This window comes from Sapajus apella, unplaced genomic scaffold (assembly GCF_009761245.1).
Source record: "Sapajus apella isolate SASKATOON/1434 unplaced genomic scaffold, GSC_monkey_1.0 scaffold143, whole genome shotgun sequence".
Taxonomy (NCBI): domain Eukaryota; kingdom Metazoa; phylum Chordata; class Mammalia; order Primates; family Cebidae; genus Sapajus; species Sapajus apella.
The window spans coordinates 1209073-1228014 of NW_022437083.1; the positions used below are offsets into that span (position 1 = coordinate 1209073).

An 18942-nucleotide genomic window follows, 5' to 3' on the forward strand; every position below is an offset into this window, starting at 1 on the left:
TCACAGCCGTCCTCACTCTACACTGACTTTCTCAGTTTCCTCGCCTTCCACTAAATCCTCAACCCACTCCACCATGACTTCTTCTATCTCCCTCATTCCAGGGAAAATAAATAAGTATGTAAAAAGCTCTTGTTGAGTTACCAGTTACTTTCGTGTCATTAAATCCAATAGACCCCTCTAGTCCTTTAAATTGGACCTTAAACTACATTCAGCCCTACTGACTTTCCCTTTCCTGAAATACCCACTTCTCTCTCCTAGTTTTGCTACCATTTTGCTTACTCCCATCCAGGCTCTCAGAATTCTGTCTTCAGTCTTCACTCAACTCTTCACATTTAAACCAGAGCAATCTTACTGGCATGCAAATCAGCTGACATAATTGCCCTTCTTAAAACTCTTTAATGAGTTCCCCTTGCTCCTAGGATCAGGGTCAAGACCTGTGACTGGCAAGGAGCCCTTCATGTCACATCCCTGGCAGTCTCTGCAACCCTGCCCCCTTCCTCACTTCTCTCCTGTCCACTGGCCCTGGTAAAGTCATGCATGAAGAAAGCACCTACTGTGCGCCAGGAGCTCTTCTTAATAATTGCCATAAACCATAACAAGGCAGATCAATTTTCTTCCTTAGTAGTGCATACTGGAAGATTGAAATTTTTGTTTTGTTTTGTTTTTTTGAGACAAAGTTTCACTCTTGTTGCCCAGGCTGGAGTGCAGTGGCATGATTTCAGCTCACTGGAACCTCCGCCTCCCAGATTAAAGTGATTCTCCTGCATCAGCCTCCCGAGTGGCTGGAATTACAGGCATCTGCCACCACACCCGGCTAATGTTTTGTATTTTTAGTAGAGATGGGATTTCACCATGTTGACCAGGCTGGTCTCCAACTCCTAACCTCAGGTGATCCACCTGCCTTGGCTTCCCAAAGTGCTGGGATTACAGGCATGAGCCACAGCAGCCAGCTGAGTTTTCTTTTTTTTTAAGAAGTAAACAAAATAAGTCAGTCAAAATAATGATGAGCACTATAAAGAAAAACAGCAGAGCAGGAGGTTGCAGAAAGACTGTAGACAGGCTGGCTCCATCTCAGATCATTCAGTCACAGAAAGGCTTTCTGAAGGGATTCATTTGAGCAGAGAGAAAACACAAACATCTCAGAAACAAATAACACAAGCAGGAGGAACAGCAAATGTCAATGTGGCCAGGCAGAACCACAGCAGAGTGGGTTTAAGGAACGACGTGAGGCGAGTCTGGCTGGGGGCAGCGAGTGAGGAAGCAGGCAGTGAGGAATTAGGTCATACAGGTGCTGGGGAACCAGCCCACAAGGGCCCAGATGGTAATGAGAGAGACTCTGGCTATGACAATGAACAAGGCAAGAAGACAGAGATTATGGGCTAAAACAAACAAAAAAGATGAAATAAGAATCCCTGAACTCGGGGTGACGGGTATCCTCGACAAAAGAGAAACACATAAACTGGAAATGAGCTGTCTTAGAGCATTCTCTGCAGAATCACAGCCTGAAGCCTTAGGGTGTTATTAGAGTCAATAAGACTTAGCCTTGTGTACTGCATACGATTATCATCAGCTCAGTCCCCACGGGTTAGCACTGACCTGAGATTTTAAGGTTTATTGCAGTCAAAGTGACAATTCCACAAAGCCCTCATGTCCTGAAAAGTTATTTATTTTTGTAGATTGAGGGACTTAACTTCCTTTTCCAGTCTGCTATCATAAGATGTAGTTAAATGTCATGGCCACAGTATCGTCCCTTTATTAAAGTGGCCTAATTTGTATTCAATTAAAGTATATACCAAGGGCTGGGAGTGTTGGCTCACACCTGTAATCCCAGCATTTTGGGAGGCCGAGGTAGGCAGATCACTTGAGGTCAGGGGTTCGAGACCAGCCTGGCCAACATGGTGAAACCCCTTCTCTACTGAAGATACAAAAATCAGCCAGGCATGGTGGTGCGCACTTGGAGTCAAGCTACTCAGGAGGCTGAGGCAGGAGAATTGCTTGAACCGGGAGACGGAGGTTGCAGTGAGCCACTGTGTCACTGCACTCCAGCCTGGGGAAGACAAGGAGACTCCATCTCAAAAAAATACAAACACCACACACCAAGGAAAATTATTCTCTAGATCTACTTTTAGATCTAGCAGGAACATGGTTCTGTATGGTTCCATCTGCATAAGATTCTAGAAAACGCAAACAAGTCTATATAACAGAAAGCAAATCCGTGGGAGCAGGGAGACAGGAGAGCACTAAAAAGGGTGCTGAGGAAACTCTGGAGGCGACAGGTTCATTTTCGTGTGTGGTGACGGTTTCACAGGTATATACATAAATGAACATTTATCAAATTGCGATCTTTAAACACATGTTTTGTACACCAATTATATCTCAAGCAGGAGGCAGGGAGGAAAAACTACAGGAGCAAAAAAAGAAGAATGAGACTAGACTCGTTCTCGGCAAGAAAGCAGACCAGGTGCCTGACTACTCTTCTAATAAAAGCAACTGTTTTTATTTTGACATCCTTAAAATGCATCAAAGATCTGACAAGATAACAATGAATAATTAAGCCAAAAATCAGACAATTGAAAGCATGTGATAAACTGAGCACTGAAGTTTTCTTTTACTCTGGGGGCATATAAAACTTGGTAAGTCTGCCTTGAGGGTCCAAAATAGTGGTCAAGTAGAAATAAACTCTCCAGCCCTATCCCCAAAGAACTGCAGGGACAGGTACCTTTCACAAAACTTGGTGCACAGTGCACATCACTGTGGAATGTTCTCGTTATCATTTATTTATTTATTTTTTAGACAGGGTCTTGCTCTGACACCCAAGCTAGAGGGCTGTGGCGTGATCACAGCTCACTGCAGCCTCAACCTCCCAGGCTCAAGCAATCCTCCCACCCCAGCCTTCCAAGTAGCTGGCATTACAGGTGCACACCACTATACACAGCTAATTTTTGCATGGTTTTTAGATGACGTTTAACCTTGTAGACCAGGGTGGTCTCAAACTCCTGGGCTCAAGAGATCCTCCTGCCTTGGCCTCCAAAAGTGCTGGGATGGAAATGTTCTATTACATGAAAAAAAGACGGAGCAGGGAGCTACAAGTACTGACTGAGAAATATATCTATGTTAATTATTAAGAAATGGCTCCAGTGTATGGCTCCATATACTATTCTGTTTTTTTTTTTTTAAATGGCTAGTATCATCACTTATCAAAGTATCTTGACCTTGATGGAGCCTATGTTGAGAAATAAAGTTTACATTTTTATTGATATATATAAATGTGTATATCAGTAAAAATCAATATCTATAGATAGATAGATAGATAGATATACACACACACATAGACACACACACACACTTTTTTTCCATTTTACTTTAGGTTCCAAGGTACACGTGCAGAAAGTGCAGGTTTGTCACATAGGTGTACATGTGCCACAGTGGTTTGCTGTACCTATCAACTCATCATCTAGCTTTTAAGTCCCACATGCATTAGGTATCTATCCTGATGCTCTTCCTCCCCTTCCCCGCCAACCCTGACAGGCCCCGGTGAGTGTTATTCCCCTCCCTGTGTCCATGTGTTCTCATTGTTCAACTTCCACTTATCAGTGAAAATACGTGGTGTTTGGTTTTCTGTTCCTGTGTTAGTTTGCTGAGTATAATGGCTTCCAGCTTCATCCATGTCCCTGCAAAGGACATGATCTCATTCCTTTTTATGGCTGCATGATATTCCATGGTGTATACATGCCACACTTTCCTTATCCAGTCTATCACTGATGGGCACTTGGGTTGGTTCCATGTCTTTGCTATTGTAAATAGTGCTGCAATAAACATTCATGTGCATGTGTCTTTATAGTAGAATGATTTATATTCCTTTGGGTGTATGCCCAGTAATGGGATTGTTGGGTCAAATGGTATTTCTGGTTGTAGATCCCTGAGGAATCGCCACACTGTCCTCCACAACAGTTGAACCAATCTACATTCCCACCAACAGTGCAAAAGTTTCTTATTTCTCCACAGCCTCGCCAGCATCTATTGTTCTTGACTCTTTAATAGATTGCCATTCTGACTGGGGTGAGATGTTATCTCATTTTGGTTTTGATTTGCATTTCTCTAATGACCAGCGATGATGAGCTTTTCTTCATGTATGTTGACTACAGAAATGTCTTCTTTTGAGAAGTATATGTTCGTGTTTTTTACCTACTTTTTGATGGGGTTGTTTGCTTATTTCGTTTAAGTTCCTCATATATTCTGGATATTAGCCCTTTGTCAGATGGGTAGATTGCAAAAATTTTCTCCCATTCTGTAGGTTGCCTGTTCACTCTGATGCTAGTTTCTCTTGCTGTGCGAAAGCTCTTTAGTTTGATTAGGTCCCATTTGTCAATTTTGGCTTTTGCTATTGTTGCTTTTGGTGTTTTAGTCATGAAGTCTTTGCCCAAGCCTATGTCCTGAATGGTACTGCCTAGGTTTTCTTCTAGGGATTTTATGGTTTTGGGTTTTATATTTAAGTCTTTAATCCATCTTAATTTTTGTATAAGGTATAAGGAAGGGTTCCAGTTTCAGTTTTCTGCTGGTCAGTTTTCCAAGCACCATTTATTAAATAGGGAATCGTTTCTCCATTGCTTGTTTTTGTCTGGTTTTTCTCCCCATTGCTTGGTTTTGTCTGGTTTGTTAATCCTGAGTTCTAATTTGATTGTGCTGTGGTCTGAGAGACTGTTTGTTATGATTTCCATTCTTTTGCATTTGCTGAGGAGTGATTTACTTCCAGTTATGTGGTCAATTTTAGAGCTAGTGTGATGTGCTGAGACGAATGTGTATTCTGTGGATTTGGGGTGGAGTGTCCTGTAAATGTCTATTAGGTCCGCTTGGTCCATATCTGAGTTCAAGTCCTGGATATCCTTGTTAATTTTCTGTCTCGTTGATCTGTCTAATATTGACAATGGGGTGTTAAAGTCTCCCACTATTATTGTGTGGGAGTCTAAGTCTCTTTGTAGGTCATTAAGAACTTGCTTTATGTATCTGGGTGCTCCTGTGTTGGGTGCATATATATTTAGGATTATTAGCTCTTCTTGTTGCATTGATCCTTTCACCATTATGTAATGCCCTTCTTTGTCTCCTTTGATCTTTGTTGGTTTAAAGTCTGTTTTATCAGAGACTAGGATTGCTACCCCTACTTTTTTTTGCTCTCCATTTGCTTGGTAAATCTTCTTCCATCCCTTTATTTTGAGTCCACGTGAGTCTTTGGATGTGAGATGGGTCTCCTGTATATAGCACACTGGTGAATCTTGACTTTGTATCCAGTTTGCCAGTTTGTGTCTTTTGATTGGGGCGTTTAGGCCATTTACATTCAATGTTAATATTGTTATGTTTGAATTTTACCCTGCCATTTTGTTCCTGGCTGGTTGTTTTGCCCGTTAGTTGACCTGGCTTCTTCACTGCATCATTATTCTTTACCATTTGGTACGTTTTTGCAGTGGCTGGTACTGGTTGATCCTTTCCCTGTTTAGTACTTCCTTCAGTAGCTCTTGTAAGGCAGGTCTTGTAGCAATGAAATCTCTCAGCAATTGCTTGTCTGTAAAGGATTTTATTTCTCCTTCACTTATGAAGCTTAGTTTGGCTGGATGTGAAATTCTGGGTTGGAAGCTATTTTCTTTAAGGATGTTGCATATTGGCCCCTACTGCCTTCTAGCTTGTAGAGTTTCTGCCAAGAGATCCACTGTGAGTTTGATGGTCTTTCATTTGTGGCTGACTGGACCTTTCTCTCTGGCTGGCCTTAGGATATTTTCCTTCATTTCAACCCTGGTGAATCTGACAATGATGTGCCTTGGGGTTGCTCTCTCCTTGAGGAATATCTTCATGGTATTCTCTGTATTTCCTGGATTTGAATGTTGGCCTGCCTTGTTAGGTTGGGAAAGTTCTCTTGGATAACATCTTGAAGAGTGTTTTCCAACTTGGATTCAGTCTCCCCATCACATTCAGGTACGCTGATCAAGCGTAGATTAGGTTATTTCACATAATCCCATAGTTTTTGGAGGACTTGTTCATTTCTTTTCACTCTTTTTTCTCTCATCTTGCCTTCTCGTTTTATTTCATTGATCTGATCTTCTATCTCTGATATCCCTTCTTCTGCTTGATTGATTAGGATGTTGAAACTTGTGTATGCCTCTCAAGGTTCTCCTGCTGTGTTTTTCAGCTCCATCAAGTTGTTTATGTTCTTCTGCAGGCTGGTTATTCTAGTCAGCATTTCATCTAACTTTTTTTCAAGGTTCTTAGTTTCTTTGCATTGGGTTAGAACATGGTCTTTTAACTCAGAGAAGTTTGTTATTACCCACCTTCTGAAGCCTGCTTCCGTCAATTCATCAGATTCATTCTGTGTCTTCTTTTGTTCCCTTGATAGGAGCTGTGATCCCTGGGAAGAGAAGAGGTGTTCTGTTCTTTGGTGGGTTCATCCTTTTTGCACTGGTTTTTTCCCATCTTCGCGGATTTATCTCCCTTTGATCTTTGAAGTTGGTGATTTCAGGAGTCTCCGAGTGGACTTTTTTCTGTTGAGGTTGGCGCTGTGCCTTTGTTGGCCTGTAGAGGGCGCTGCTGGGCTCCCGGGTGGGTCAGGTTGCTGGGTGGGCGGGCCTTCCTGGGGCGGGGGCTGTTTGCAGGTGAGAGGGCCCGCCTTCCCCATGGCGTCTCTCCTTCCCGGGCTGCATCTTCCTGGCGGGGGCAAGCTGGTGTATTTGCTGCCCAGCTCTCTGGCACGCGGGCTTCAGTGTGAGCTCCGCGGAGGTGGGGCCTGCCAGGCCTTTGGGTCTGTTTCCTGCTTTCAACCCTGCCTGCCTCTGTGGGACGTCAGTCCCCCTGGCCTTAGTCCAGACTCCCGCCCAGGTCCCTGCGACAACTTTCCGCGGGCGATGGAGCCGCTGCTCAGAGGTGCGTCACTCCCCACGGCGCCCCACGGTCTGGCAGGAATCTCGTGGACGTGGGTTGTAGGAGGGGTGAGGTAAGCACAGGATCCGAAACGGAGCACCGAGGGGGCGAAGTCCCGACCCTCCCAGCCGGCTGCACGTTTCGGGTGCGGACCGCCCCCACTCCCCGCCTTGATTTGCCCCCCTCGGCGGCTCTCGCCCTGCGCGTGTTCCCCGGGCTATCTTCAGAGCCCTATCAGTCCCACTGAAAGGAAGCCTGCACCTGTTTGGAGTCGTGAAGCCCCCTACCCTCTGCGTCTCCATCGCCGGGAGCTGCGTTCCAGTGTCACCTTCTCACGCTATCTGGGTGCCCCGGCCTTGTAAGCTATATTCCTAGGCATTTTATTCTCTTGATAGCAATTGTCAATGGGAGTTCATTCATGATTTCGCTCTCTGCTTGTCTATCGTTGGTGAATAAGGATGCCTGCGATTTTTGCACACTGATTTTGTATTCTGAGACTTTGCTAAAATAGTTTATCAGCTTAAGGAGCTTTCGGGCTGAGATAAGCAAGTTTTCTAAATACAGAATCAGGTCATCTGCAAACAGAGACAATTTCACTTCCTCTCGTCCTATTTAAATGCCCTTTATTTGTTTCTCTAGCCTGATTGCCCTAGCCAGAACTTCCAATACCATGTTGCCCCATATACTATTCTTTATAATGTAGAACTACTGAGTGAAAAAGTGTTTCTACCTGCTGCATAAAATGATACAAAATCTACATCTGGATTTATGTACATAGGCACAAAATTAATTCTGTAAATAGAAGAAAGTGTATTTTATAATATTGATATTACATTACATATAATTATAATATTTACTGGGGAACTAGACAGATCAGACACAAAACTACAAAAAGACTTCTCCCCATATACCTTTCTTCACTTTCTAGTGCTCTAGTTCGTGAACATCTTGTCCCTTTGAAATACAAAATTATCTGAGAATAAATTCAACCAAAGAAAGATGTACAAAGCCATTCTGTAAAGAATAAAAGAATTGTAATAAATTTTTAAACATATTACTATATGGAAATACTACTTTTTGTGCACTGGAGGACTATGTAAATACCATAAAGATATCATTATTTCCCAATCAATACACAGATTCAGTGCAATTCCAAACATGATTTGGAAGATTCAAAATCATAATGATATTAGTTCTCCTCAAATTTATCTGCGTAATCAGTATAGTTTTTAAAAACAGACGATCTGCAGAATTGGACACACTGATATGCAAAGGGCCAGGAACAGTCAAGGCGCTCAGAAAAGGAATGAACAAAGAGGAGAGACCTACTACGTCAGCTCTCAGGACTCACCGTGGAGTTAAACAGGTTAAAATACTGACATTTTATGACAATCGTGGTAACTGCCTTAAAGTGATGATTGTTCAGAAAGTCATTTTAATTTAGATACTAACAATATTGAGGTTATGTAACATTTGAGCAAGCCCTAGAACCAAAACTCAAGAAATACAATGCCAGTCGGGTATAATGGATCACACCTGTAATCCCAGCACTTTGGGAGGCCAAGGTGGGCAAATCATTTGAGCCTAGGAATTCGAGACCAGCCTGGGCAACGTGGAAAAACCCCTTCTTCACAACATGTACAAAAAATTAGCCAGGCATACAGAGGTGCACAGCTGTAGTCCCAGCCACCCAGGAGGCTGAGGTGGGAGGATGACCTGAGCCCAGGAGGTGGAGGCTGCCATGAGCCGTGATCATGCTACCGCACTCCAGCCCAGGAAACAGTGAGACCCTGTCTCAAAACAAACAAACAAACACAATGACAGAACTTCCTTAATTGCTTATAACTTACCAGTATTTATTTTAAACTCTCAGAGTATGACACTAAATGACTAATCCATAATTTATCATATCTATTCCATATTCTTTTAAAACACACACACACACACACACACACACACACATTAATGAAATATTAAATTTTGCCTTGTTGAATTCAGTAGCACTTCCATATCATAACTTTAGATATAAGAAGTCAAATTCTGCCTTCACAAATGCCCATAGTCATGTTAAAAGCTTTATTTGCACAAAGCTGCATTTTATTTAAGCTGAAATGGAACTTTCTATGGAAAGAACCAATGGTCTCCTCTTGCCTGAAGGAGTCAAAGATGGCAGCAACCTTGGGAGTACCTTAGGGACTTTCAGTCCATTGGTTTTAAAATACGGCCTTCAAATCTCCTACATTTTACAGGAAAAGAGCCACTGGGAGGGAGAAAAGGAGGGGGGCAGGGTAAGACAGAAAGAGACCAAGAAACACTGAGAAATTCTCCCCCAAGAGGTAAAATTTCTCCTAAGTTCCTCAGGCATGCTCTAAGGGGCAAAGTCAAAAATCTTTTATAGTATATTAATACTTGTCAGCCAGAGTATGTCAGAACATGTCAAACAGAAATAGAGTTAATCAGACAGTCTCACCTGGGTGGCTAGAAGATAGATCAGCTCCCCGAGGGTTGGTAAAAGGCACTGTTTTAATTTGCTGTTCCTGAAGTTTTCCCTAATTAATTCAGTTAAGAGAACAATTGCCTGCAAAGAGAAAAAAGTAAATTATTAAAAGCAAGATACTCTGTAAAAGTCACCGTTTTTAAGAACTATTTTCCAAATTATTTTCAAAATATGGGCCTTATATTCCTGAAGAAAAATACAGCAACTCTCCCAGATGAAGCTTAGAAATATATCCAGTAAAATAAACACATATAGCCCTTTTCAGTTTATACAAATTTTTTTGACCCAGGCTGGAGTGCATTGGCATAATCTTGGTTCACTACAACTTCTGCCTCTTGTGTTCAAGAGATTCTTGTGCCTCAACCTCCTGAGTAGCTGGGATTACAGGCGCATGCCACCAAGTCTGGCTAATTTTGGTATTTTTAGTAGAGGTGGGGTTTTGCCATGTTGGCCAGGCGGATCTCCAACTCCTAGCCTCAAGTGATACACCCAGCTCGATGTCCAGAAGTCCTGGGATTACAGGAGTGAGCCAGTGCACCTGCCCCACTCTTCAGTTTATAAAAGACTTTCACTGTATCACTGGTTCTGAGAGGCAATGCTGCCCTGTCTGCAAAGAGTAAACAGAGGCTGGAAGAGGTTCCAGCAACTGGCCCCAAACCATCCAGTTCCCTTGGACAGCCAGGATCTGAAAACAGGTTTTACCATGCCAGCTCCCTGGTACGCTGCAGCACACCGCAGTCTGAAAAGGTCTTAGATTGCATTAAACTAGTACACGATTCCTTAAGAAATCAGAGACTGGGAATGTTATACCACAGTTGTAATATAATGGAGGCTGAAACTCGGCAGCATGCCTTATCAGATCTAGTTAATTTCCTAGGAGTCACACTAAGAAAATCACATATACTCACTGCCAGAGTACATACACCAGAACACAAGCTAATCAAATTATAGTGGAGCCACAATTAGGACAGAACAGTTTCAGAATAACACGTGCGGAAGGGCTGCATTCCGACATGGAAAAAAAAAAGGATATAAAATAGTGTAGAAACACTTCTCTCAGTGTGACTCAGACTGTCTCCTCAAGTGGGCCCCTGACCCCCATGTATCCTGACTAGGAGACACCTCCCAGTAAGGGCTGACAGACACCTCATACAGGAGAGCTCTGGCTGGCACCTAGCAGGTGCCCCTCGGGGATGAAGCTTCCAGAAGAAGAAACAGGCAGCAATCTTTGCTGTTCTGCAGCCTCCACCCAGGCAAACAGGGACTGGAGTGGACCTTCAGCAAACTCCAGCAGCCCTGCAGCACAGGGGCCTATTAGAAGGAAAACTAACAAACAGAAAGGAATAGCATTAACATCAACAAAAAGGACGTCCACTCAGAGTCCCCATCCGAAGGGCACTGACTTCAAAGGCCAAAGGTAGACAAATCCACAAAGATGGAAGAAACCAGTTGCAAAAAGGCTGAAAAATCCAAAAACCGGAACACCTCGTCTCTTCCAAAGGATCACAACTCCTCACTAGCAAGGGAACAAAACTGGAAGAAGAATGAGTTTGATGAATTGACAGAAGTAGGCTTCAGAAGGTGGGTAATAACAAACTCCGCCAAGCTAAAGGAGCATGTTATAACACAATGAGTTTGATGAACTGACAGAAGTAGGCTTCAGAAGGTGGGTAATAACAAACTCCGCCAAGCTAAAGGAGCATGTTGTAACACAATGCAAGAAGCTAAGAACCTTGAAAAAAGGTTAGAGGACTTGCTAACTAGAAACACCAGTTCAGAGAAGAACATCAATGACCTGATGGAGCTGAAAAACACAGCACGAGAACTTTGTGAAGCATACACAAGTATCGATAGCCAAACTGATCAAGCAAAAGAAAGAATATCAGAGAATGAAGACGAACTCAATGAAATAAAGTGAAAAGACAAGGTTAGAAAAAAAAGGGTGAAAAGAAACGAACAAAGCCTCCAAAAAATATGGGACTATGTGAAAAGACCAAATCTACATTTGACTGGTGTACCTGAAAGAGACAGGGAGAATGGAACCAAGTTGGAAAACACTCTTTGGGGTATTATCCAGGAGCACTTCCCCAACCTAGCAAGACAAGCTAACATTCAAATTCAGGAAATAAAGAGAATGCCACGAAGATACTCCTTGAGAAGAGCAACTCCAAGACACAATTGTCAGATTCACCAAGGTTGAAATGAAGGAAAAAAATGTTTAGGGCAGCCAGAAAGAAAGGTCAGGTTACCCACAAACAGAAGCCCATCAGACTAACAGCAGATCTCTCAGCTGTTAGAAGAAACCCTAGCAGCAAGATGAGAGTGGGGCCAATATTCAACATTCTTAAAGAAAAGAATTTTCAACCCAGAATTTCATATCCAGCCAAACTAAGCTTCATATGCAAAGGAGAAATAAAATCCTTTCCAGACAAGCAAATGCTGAGAGACTTTGTCACCACCAAGCCTGCCTTACAAGAGATCCTAAAGGAAGCATTAAACATGGAAAGGAACAGCCAGTACCAGCCACTGCAAAAACGTACCAAATTGAAAAGACCATCGACACTATGAAGAAACTACATCAACTAACAGGCAAAATAACCAGCTAGCATCATAATGACAGGATCAAATTCACACATAACAAAATTAACCTTAAATATAAACGGGTAAATGCTCCATTTAAAAGGCACAGACTGTCAAATTATATAGTCAAGACCCATGAGTGTACTGTGTTCAGGACTCATATAGACACGTAATGAAGACTGTTTGACATTGATAGAGTTTGGATATTCATCCCCTCCAAATCTCATGTTGAACTCTGATCCCCAGTGTTGGATATGGGGCCTTGTGGCAGGTGTTTGTATGATGGGACAGACCCCTCATGAACGGCCTAATGCCATCCTTGTGGGATTGAGTTGAGTGCTCACTCTTTGTCCTCTGGAGATCTGGCACCTCCCTCCCCCCATTTCCTTCTCTCTCACCACGTGACATCTACTCCCCTTCACCTTCTGCCGTGAGTGGGAGCAGCCTGGAGCCCTCACCAGAAGCACATTCTGGCCCCACGCTTCTTCTATAACCTGCAAAATCGTCAGCCAAATAAACCTCTTTTCTTTATAAATTATCCTTCCTCAGGTATTCCTACATAACAGAGCAAATCAGGCTAATACAGGCATTACTAGTGGGACGGGCACATAGATAAATGGAACCAAACAGAATTCAGAAATAGCTCCACACAAGAATGGCCTCTGACAGAAGTGCAAAGGAGAGATGGAGAAAAGTCCACTTTTTCAATAGACGGTGCTGAAGCAATTGGGCATCAAGAGGAAAGCAACAACTGAACCCTGACCTACGTCTGGCACTTGACACAGAAAATCAACTCAAAATGGATCACAGACTTAAACATAAAACTGTAAAGTTTCTAGAAGAAAATATAGGATAACGTCTTTTTAACCTAATACTAGGTTAAAAAGTACACCTGACACCGAGAGCACAGAGGCATTCTTCCAAACTGGATACGCAGCTGGCAGGTAACCACGTAAAAAGATGTTCAGCGTCGCCAGCAACTAGGGAAATGCAAATCAAAACCAAAGTAAGTTATCACTACACACTCCTCCGAATGGGAAAAACAAAAAATGGTGGCAATGCCAAAAGCTGCCAAGGATGATGAGAAACAGAATCACTCACACGTTGCTGGTGAGAATATAAACCGTATTTGGCAGTTTTTCTTAAAAACAGCAACAATTAAACCTGCAATTACCACAGAACCCGCAACTGCACTCCTGAGCACTTACCCAAGAGAAAGGAAGACTTCTGTCCACACAAACAGCGGTAAATGGACGTTTACAGCAGTTTTATTTGTAACTGTCAAAACTGGAAATGACCCCGATTATCTTTCAATGGCTAAGTGGTTAAATAAACTGTGATTCAACCATGCCACAGAACACTTCGCTGCAATAAAAATGAACAAACAAAGATACATCCAACCATCTAGATGAATCCCCAGAAAATTACGCCAAATGAAAAAAGCCAACCACAAAAGGCTGCAAACCATATGACTATTTATACAGCATTCTCAAAATGACAAAAATACACAAACGGAAAACAGATTGGCTTCGGGGGTGGAGGGCAGCACAGGCAGCAGGGTGAGAGGACAGGGCCATCAGAAGCTCACAGGAGGGACCCTTGCCGTGCCGAAACGGTTCTTTTCCTTCACTGTTTCCAGGTCAGTATTCTGGCTGTAATACTGTACCACACTTTCGTGAGATGTTACCTTTGGAGACAACTGGATGAAGTGTACGCAGGCTCTCTCCGTATTATTTCTTACAGACAGAAATTATTATTATTCTGTATTATTTCTTATATAGTTGGAATATTTGCCCCGCCCCCCCATCTCATGTTGAAATTTGATCCCCAATGTTGAATCACAACTGGGCATGAATCCACAATTATCTCAAAATAAAAAGTTTAATTTAAAAAGCTGTCAACCTCATATTAAATTCAAAACTCAGATCTGGCTTTCTGCTTCACAAAGTTAGTGGCAGGGATTTATAGCATTTCTCCATTTTATAATCCACTGGTATTTTGTGTCAGTAAGCGTCACTGGAAATTTAAAACATTTTAATGCTACAGACCCTTAAAAGTGATAAAACTGTCTGGACTGCCTCCAGCATAATAGATATTGCTTTGGAACTCAGTGTCTTGTAAATAGACACACATCATATAATTTATTCCAGTAATGCCACAGCAACCTCACATCTCACTTGCAAAAGTTCACTTTGGATAGCATTAAAAAGTACTCAACAGATAATGGTTCTCCTCAAGGTTATTTGTATAGATTTTCCATTTGTTGTATTAAAAATTTAAAGAAATATTAATAACAAAAAGAAAAATATAAGCATAAGCAACAAATATAACACATAAATGACAAACACCCAGGGGGAAAAATGTATCTGTTGACCTAGGTACAATGGCAGTTGAAAATGCCAATACTGAATGAATGAGGAAGGTAAAATAGATTTAGTTCTTCAAACTCAGAAATTCAAGGAATATGTGGGTATGATTCTTATGCATGTTTTCTTTTAGTCTTTAAGAATCCTCCTGGCCTTCTAACATTGAAATTACTGTTTAAAAATCCTAACATTGAGGCCAGGTGTGATGGCTCATACCTGTAGTTCCAACACTTTGGGAGGCTGAGGCGGGTGGATTACCTGAGGTCAGGAGTTCAAAGCCAGCCTGACCAACATGGTGAGACCCTGTCTCTACTAAAAATATAAAACTTACCCAGGCATGGTGGCGCACAACTGTAGTCCCAGCTACTCGGGAGGCTGAGACAGGAGAATCACTTGAACCCTGGGGGCAGAGGTTGCAGCAAGCCAAGATTGCACCACTGCACTCCAGCCTGGGCGACAGAGTGAGACTCCATCTCAAAAAATAAACAAACAAACAAAAAAACCACCATTGAAACTAAAAGATAAAAACAGGATATTCAAGTATCGCGCTATTATGGTGTGCATTTTTTGAAAACCATGCATGAAGGAACATGGGCAGTTTTAGGTCTTATTTCTAATATTACTATGCTTTGAGGCACATCTATACCATGACTTGTTCTATTAACCTAATGGAAGCTATTCTTGGGCAACCACTGGCATGACGGGTTGGCTGCATACTGCAAACAGTAATTTAAGACTGTACTGCCATTTCCCAAACTACTTATTTGAAATCAAAACCTATTTTATAACAAATATGACTGGATGGAGCCAGGCTTTTTGGCTTTATCTGAAGTCATCTGATAGATACGAAAAGGTGAAATGCGCTACAATCTTATACACCCAGGACGGAGTCTCTTAAGTCAGAGACTGGAAGATGACGAATTAGAAAACAAATTCTAACAGACGTGGAAGTTCCGCAGTTCTACGACTATTATTCTGATACCTGCAAAGATATAATTTGCTTGCTCTCGTCTCTCAAAATATGGCTGTTAGACGTCCATGTTAGTGGACATACACTTAACAGCTATAAAAAGAAATTGAATTAAGCTCCAAATTTAGAAAATATCAGGCATTTCCTATTATGATCAGTGTTTTACTAGGCCAAAGGGACATTTAAAAACCCTACTTAACTACTCCCAATGGGAAATAGAGTAGAAACTACACAAACAACACAATTTTTTAAGTAATCCAGTATTTTTTCCCTAATCCCTGAAATAAGAGGCATTCCACAATCCCAAATGAAGAGGGAATTCTATTTTATCCCATGTTGCCCTTTGTTCTAAGTGGTTTCTTAGAACAATACTTTCAATGTTCCAAACATAGCGAGGGCAAAGAAAATCACACTGTAATAATCCCCCCACCTTTTTAAAATCCATGTTCTATTTTCTTTGTATTAAATCTTTTCCTTTGGATGCTGTATATTTGATTAAGCCTTGGCAAGTAAAATCACATCTGTCGGCTTGAAACTTCAAACTCTCAGTTTCACAATGTTGGTTAAAAAAGAAAATGGACATGCTGGACAGATAAGGCAAGGCCGGTAACGCCACGGGAAACAGACGGTGAAACTGAAGAGAGTAAAGTTCTGAAAGAAAGAAAAAAAAACTAAAAAACAAAACAAAACAGAAATAAAAGAGAATAAAGCTCTGTTCTGTATTTAACAACTCTGAAAACGTCCTGGCAAGGTTGTCTGTAAGAAGATCTCTTTGGTGACATCTGGGCCATAATCAAAGTTTTAACATTATCTCTAATTCTCTTCATGTTAATTGGCTGAATGCATTCAAACTGGCATCTGTAATTGGCACCTGACTCCTAAAACTAAATCAGGGAGAAGCAAGGACTGCTATCTTGTCACTCCCCTGTTGAGGCCTAAATGTAAACAAACAACCCATAACTGGTAGATTCCTTCTCTTAAAGATAATGAACTGTCAGGAAAGGCAAGTAAAATGCATGAGCAGGTTTCTCATACAGTCTTTCACAGTCATTTAAAAAGTTTGGAGACACTAGGTACACAAACTTTATAAACTTGCTGGATTTTTTTAATTAGATGTCAACAAATGTCAACCACAAAAGAAATTTGCCATTTTTTGGTCCCAGTCATCCAGTCCCTCTTCCTAACACCACGCAATTTCCTTTTGAGGAAATGTCTTTCCCGCACTGTGCCTGGTCTGTGGAATGACAAATCAGACATTCTGCTCTTCAAACACGAAGCCTGAAGAAGTCCCCGCTCTCTTCAGAAACACCCTTCCTCTTACAGTCTGGTACAGTCAAGGGCAGAGCCACAACCTAACTTTGAGCCAGCAAGGCTCCTGCTCAGGAATCTGAACCTTGGGTGGACTGACACAGAGTGAAGGAACAGCTGAAGCTCACTTTTTCATTCTCGCAGTATCCCCACACAGGACTAAAAGAGCCAGGTCGTGAAACCCTCTGAAGCTGCCGGGTCCAGCTGCCAGGAATAGCTGACTATTCCAGTCTTCTCTTGGAGCCTTTGACCTTGCTCATTTCCTTCTAGAAAATACCCTTTAAGCCTAAGGCATGATCAGCCTTAAAAAGTAATGGATGGTGCTGTCCAGTTTCCTGCCCTTCCTGGACACAAAACCATTTCCCAGCCCCCTTAGAGTCAGGGAGGGCCATGTAACTAGTTCTGGCCAATGAACTCAAGGTGGAAATGATGTATGCATTCCTATGTGCAATTTTCCATACTCTCTTCCCCTGCCTCAGGAAACCATGAGGCACTATACCGGACAGAAACGGCATACTAAGATAAAAGCAGCCTGGAGTGCTGAGGTCAGCTGCCCACAAGAGCCAGCTAGGCCTGCAGCCGGCCCCTGAGATTCTGATGGTTTTCGTTACCATAACATAAGCTGGCCTATCCTGACTGAGACATAACCCTAATCATTCAACAGCCTCAAGACAAGCACTGCTGAAGCATTCTGGAAGACCATGGAGACGTCAAAAGGTCAGGGCTGCCAGGGGCCAGGGGCAAGGAAAATTAAAAATGGGCGAAGCACAGGGGATCGGCAGGGTAGTGAAAATACTCTGTATTAAACTATAACGCTAAATACATGTTTTCATATATTCTTCTCAGCCCAAAGAAATGTACAACGCCAAGAGCAAAGCTCAGTGTCAACTGTAGACATGGGGTGACAATAATGTGTCAGTGTGGTTTACTGACTGGAACAAACGCACCACTCTGGTGCAGGACGCTCACAGGGGAGGCTGTGTACTGTCAGGGCGGCGGATATTAGATACCTTCGTGCCTTTCTCTCAATGATGATGTAAACCTAAAGCTGCTCTTTAAAAAAAAAAAAAAAGTTTTCATTTTAAAAAGTGTACTGATCAATCTTGCCATGCAGACTAAATTAAGAAATGGGGTATCAAATCGCAATAAATCTGTAGTTCAGAACCAGATTACTCAATTAAAATTACCTTTTTCCACTTCTGATGAATAGCAGACAAAATCTTCTGAATATTCCTTCCATTGAAAGGAAAAAAAATATACTGGATAAAATATCTTTATAAAATGCATACCTAAATTTGCAAGAAATTAAGAAAATCTCAAAGACCAAAAACAGAGAGAAAAGAAGAAACTGACAGAAAAGGGGGAAGAGAGAGAAAACAGGACAACAGAGAGAGAGCGAGAGAACGACAGAGGACAAACAGAAGCCACGGGAGAATCAGGATCGTTTAACCTGGGCTGGGCAAGGGGGACATGGGCTAACCTCTTGGTGACCTTGAAACGACCTTTTGGAATGGAACAGGAGACAACCCTCAGCTCCTGCCCATAGTGTGGTATCAGACAGGAGGCCATTCAGATTAAGTAGGTGCCTCAAGGACATATGAATAAGAAATGAACCGGCCTGCAAGAGAAGCTGGCAAGAAATGTTGACACCTTGGCACGAAATGAAGCAGTGGTGAAAAAAATCTCCCCTGAGAATCGAACCACGTCTCAAAAGCAGACCTGCAGCTCACATGCACAATGCCTCACCTGGGAGACCAGAGATTCAAACACCTGGACGTCTGCTAGGCTGGACAACCGAAACATGACCTGTCAACAGTGAAGTCAAAACGCTACAGTTTCCCCAGCACACTCTCGAGCAGTGGTTTTCAAATTTTATCGTGCATCAGAAGCACTGAAGAGTCTGTAAAAACAGATCGCAAAGCCCCATCCTCAGAGCTTCTCATTTAATAGATCTGGGATAAGGCCCCGAGAATCTGCATTTCTAACAGCCGCCACGTGATGCTCGTGCTGCTGGCCTAGGACTACACTTTGAGAACCACGACTGTGGCACTCATTACAATCACCCACGTAGCTTTACACACGACAGATACCTCCGTCCACCCCCAGAGATCCAGATTAAATGGTACGGGGCACAGCCTGGACATAAGAACTTACTTAAACGTTAAAATGGAGCATAAGACTGACAGAACAGACTCTTCGTGGCAGTAAGATGCTAAGTTATAAACAAGACCTAAGGCCGAGCTAGGCAAGGGTTAGATCACACACGCCACACTTAATAAACTGTTCTAACTGCCGCAGGGCTTTTGTTTTTCTCTAGC

At 42.3% G+C, this 18942-nt stretch overlaps 1 protein-coding gene across 11 annotated transcripts in view; it reads right to left on the bottom strand.

Annotated features, from left to right (window-relative positions):
• ULK4 (unc-51 like kinase 4) overlaps nt 1-18942 on the bottom strand; it is a 630679-nt gene that overhangs the window by 533067 nt on the left and 78670 nt on the right. For all 11 annotated transcript variants that reach the window (XR_004264542.1, XR_004264544.1, XR_004264543.1 and 8 more), the window contains one exon: nt 9374-9481. Coding sequence is in view for 8 of the 11 variants with exons in the window: in XM_032264293.1 (XP_032120184.1) it covers nt 9374-9481 (108 nt within the window). In the remaining 3 variants the exon portion in view is untranslated. The remainder of the gene's footprint in view (nt 1-9373; nt 9482-18942) is intronic.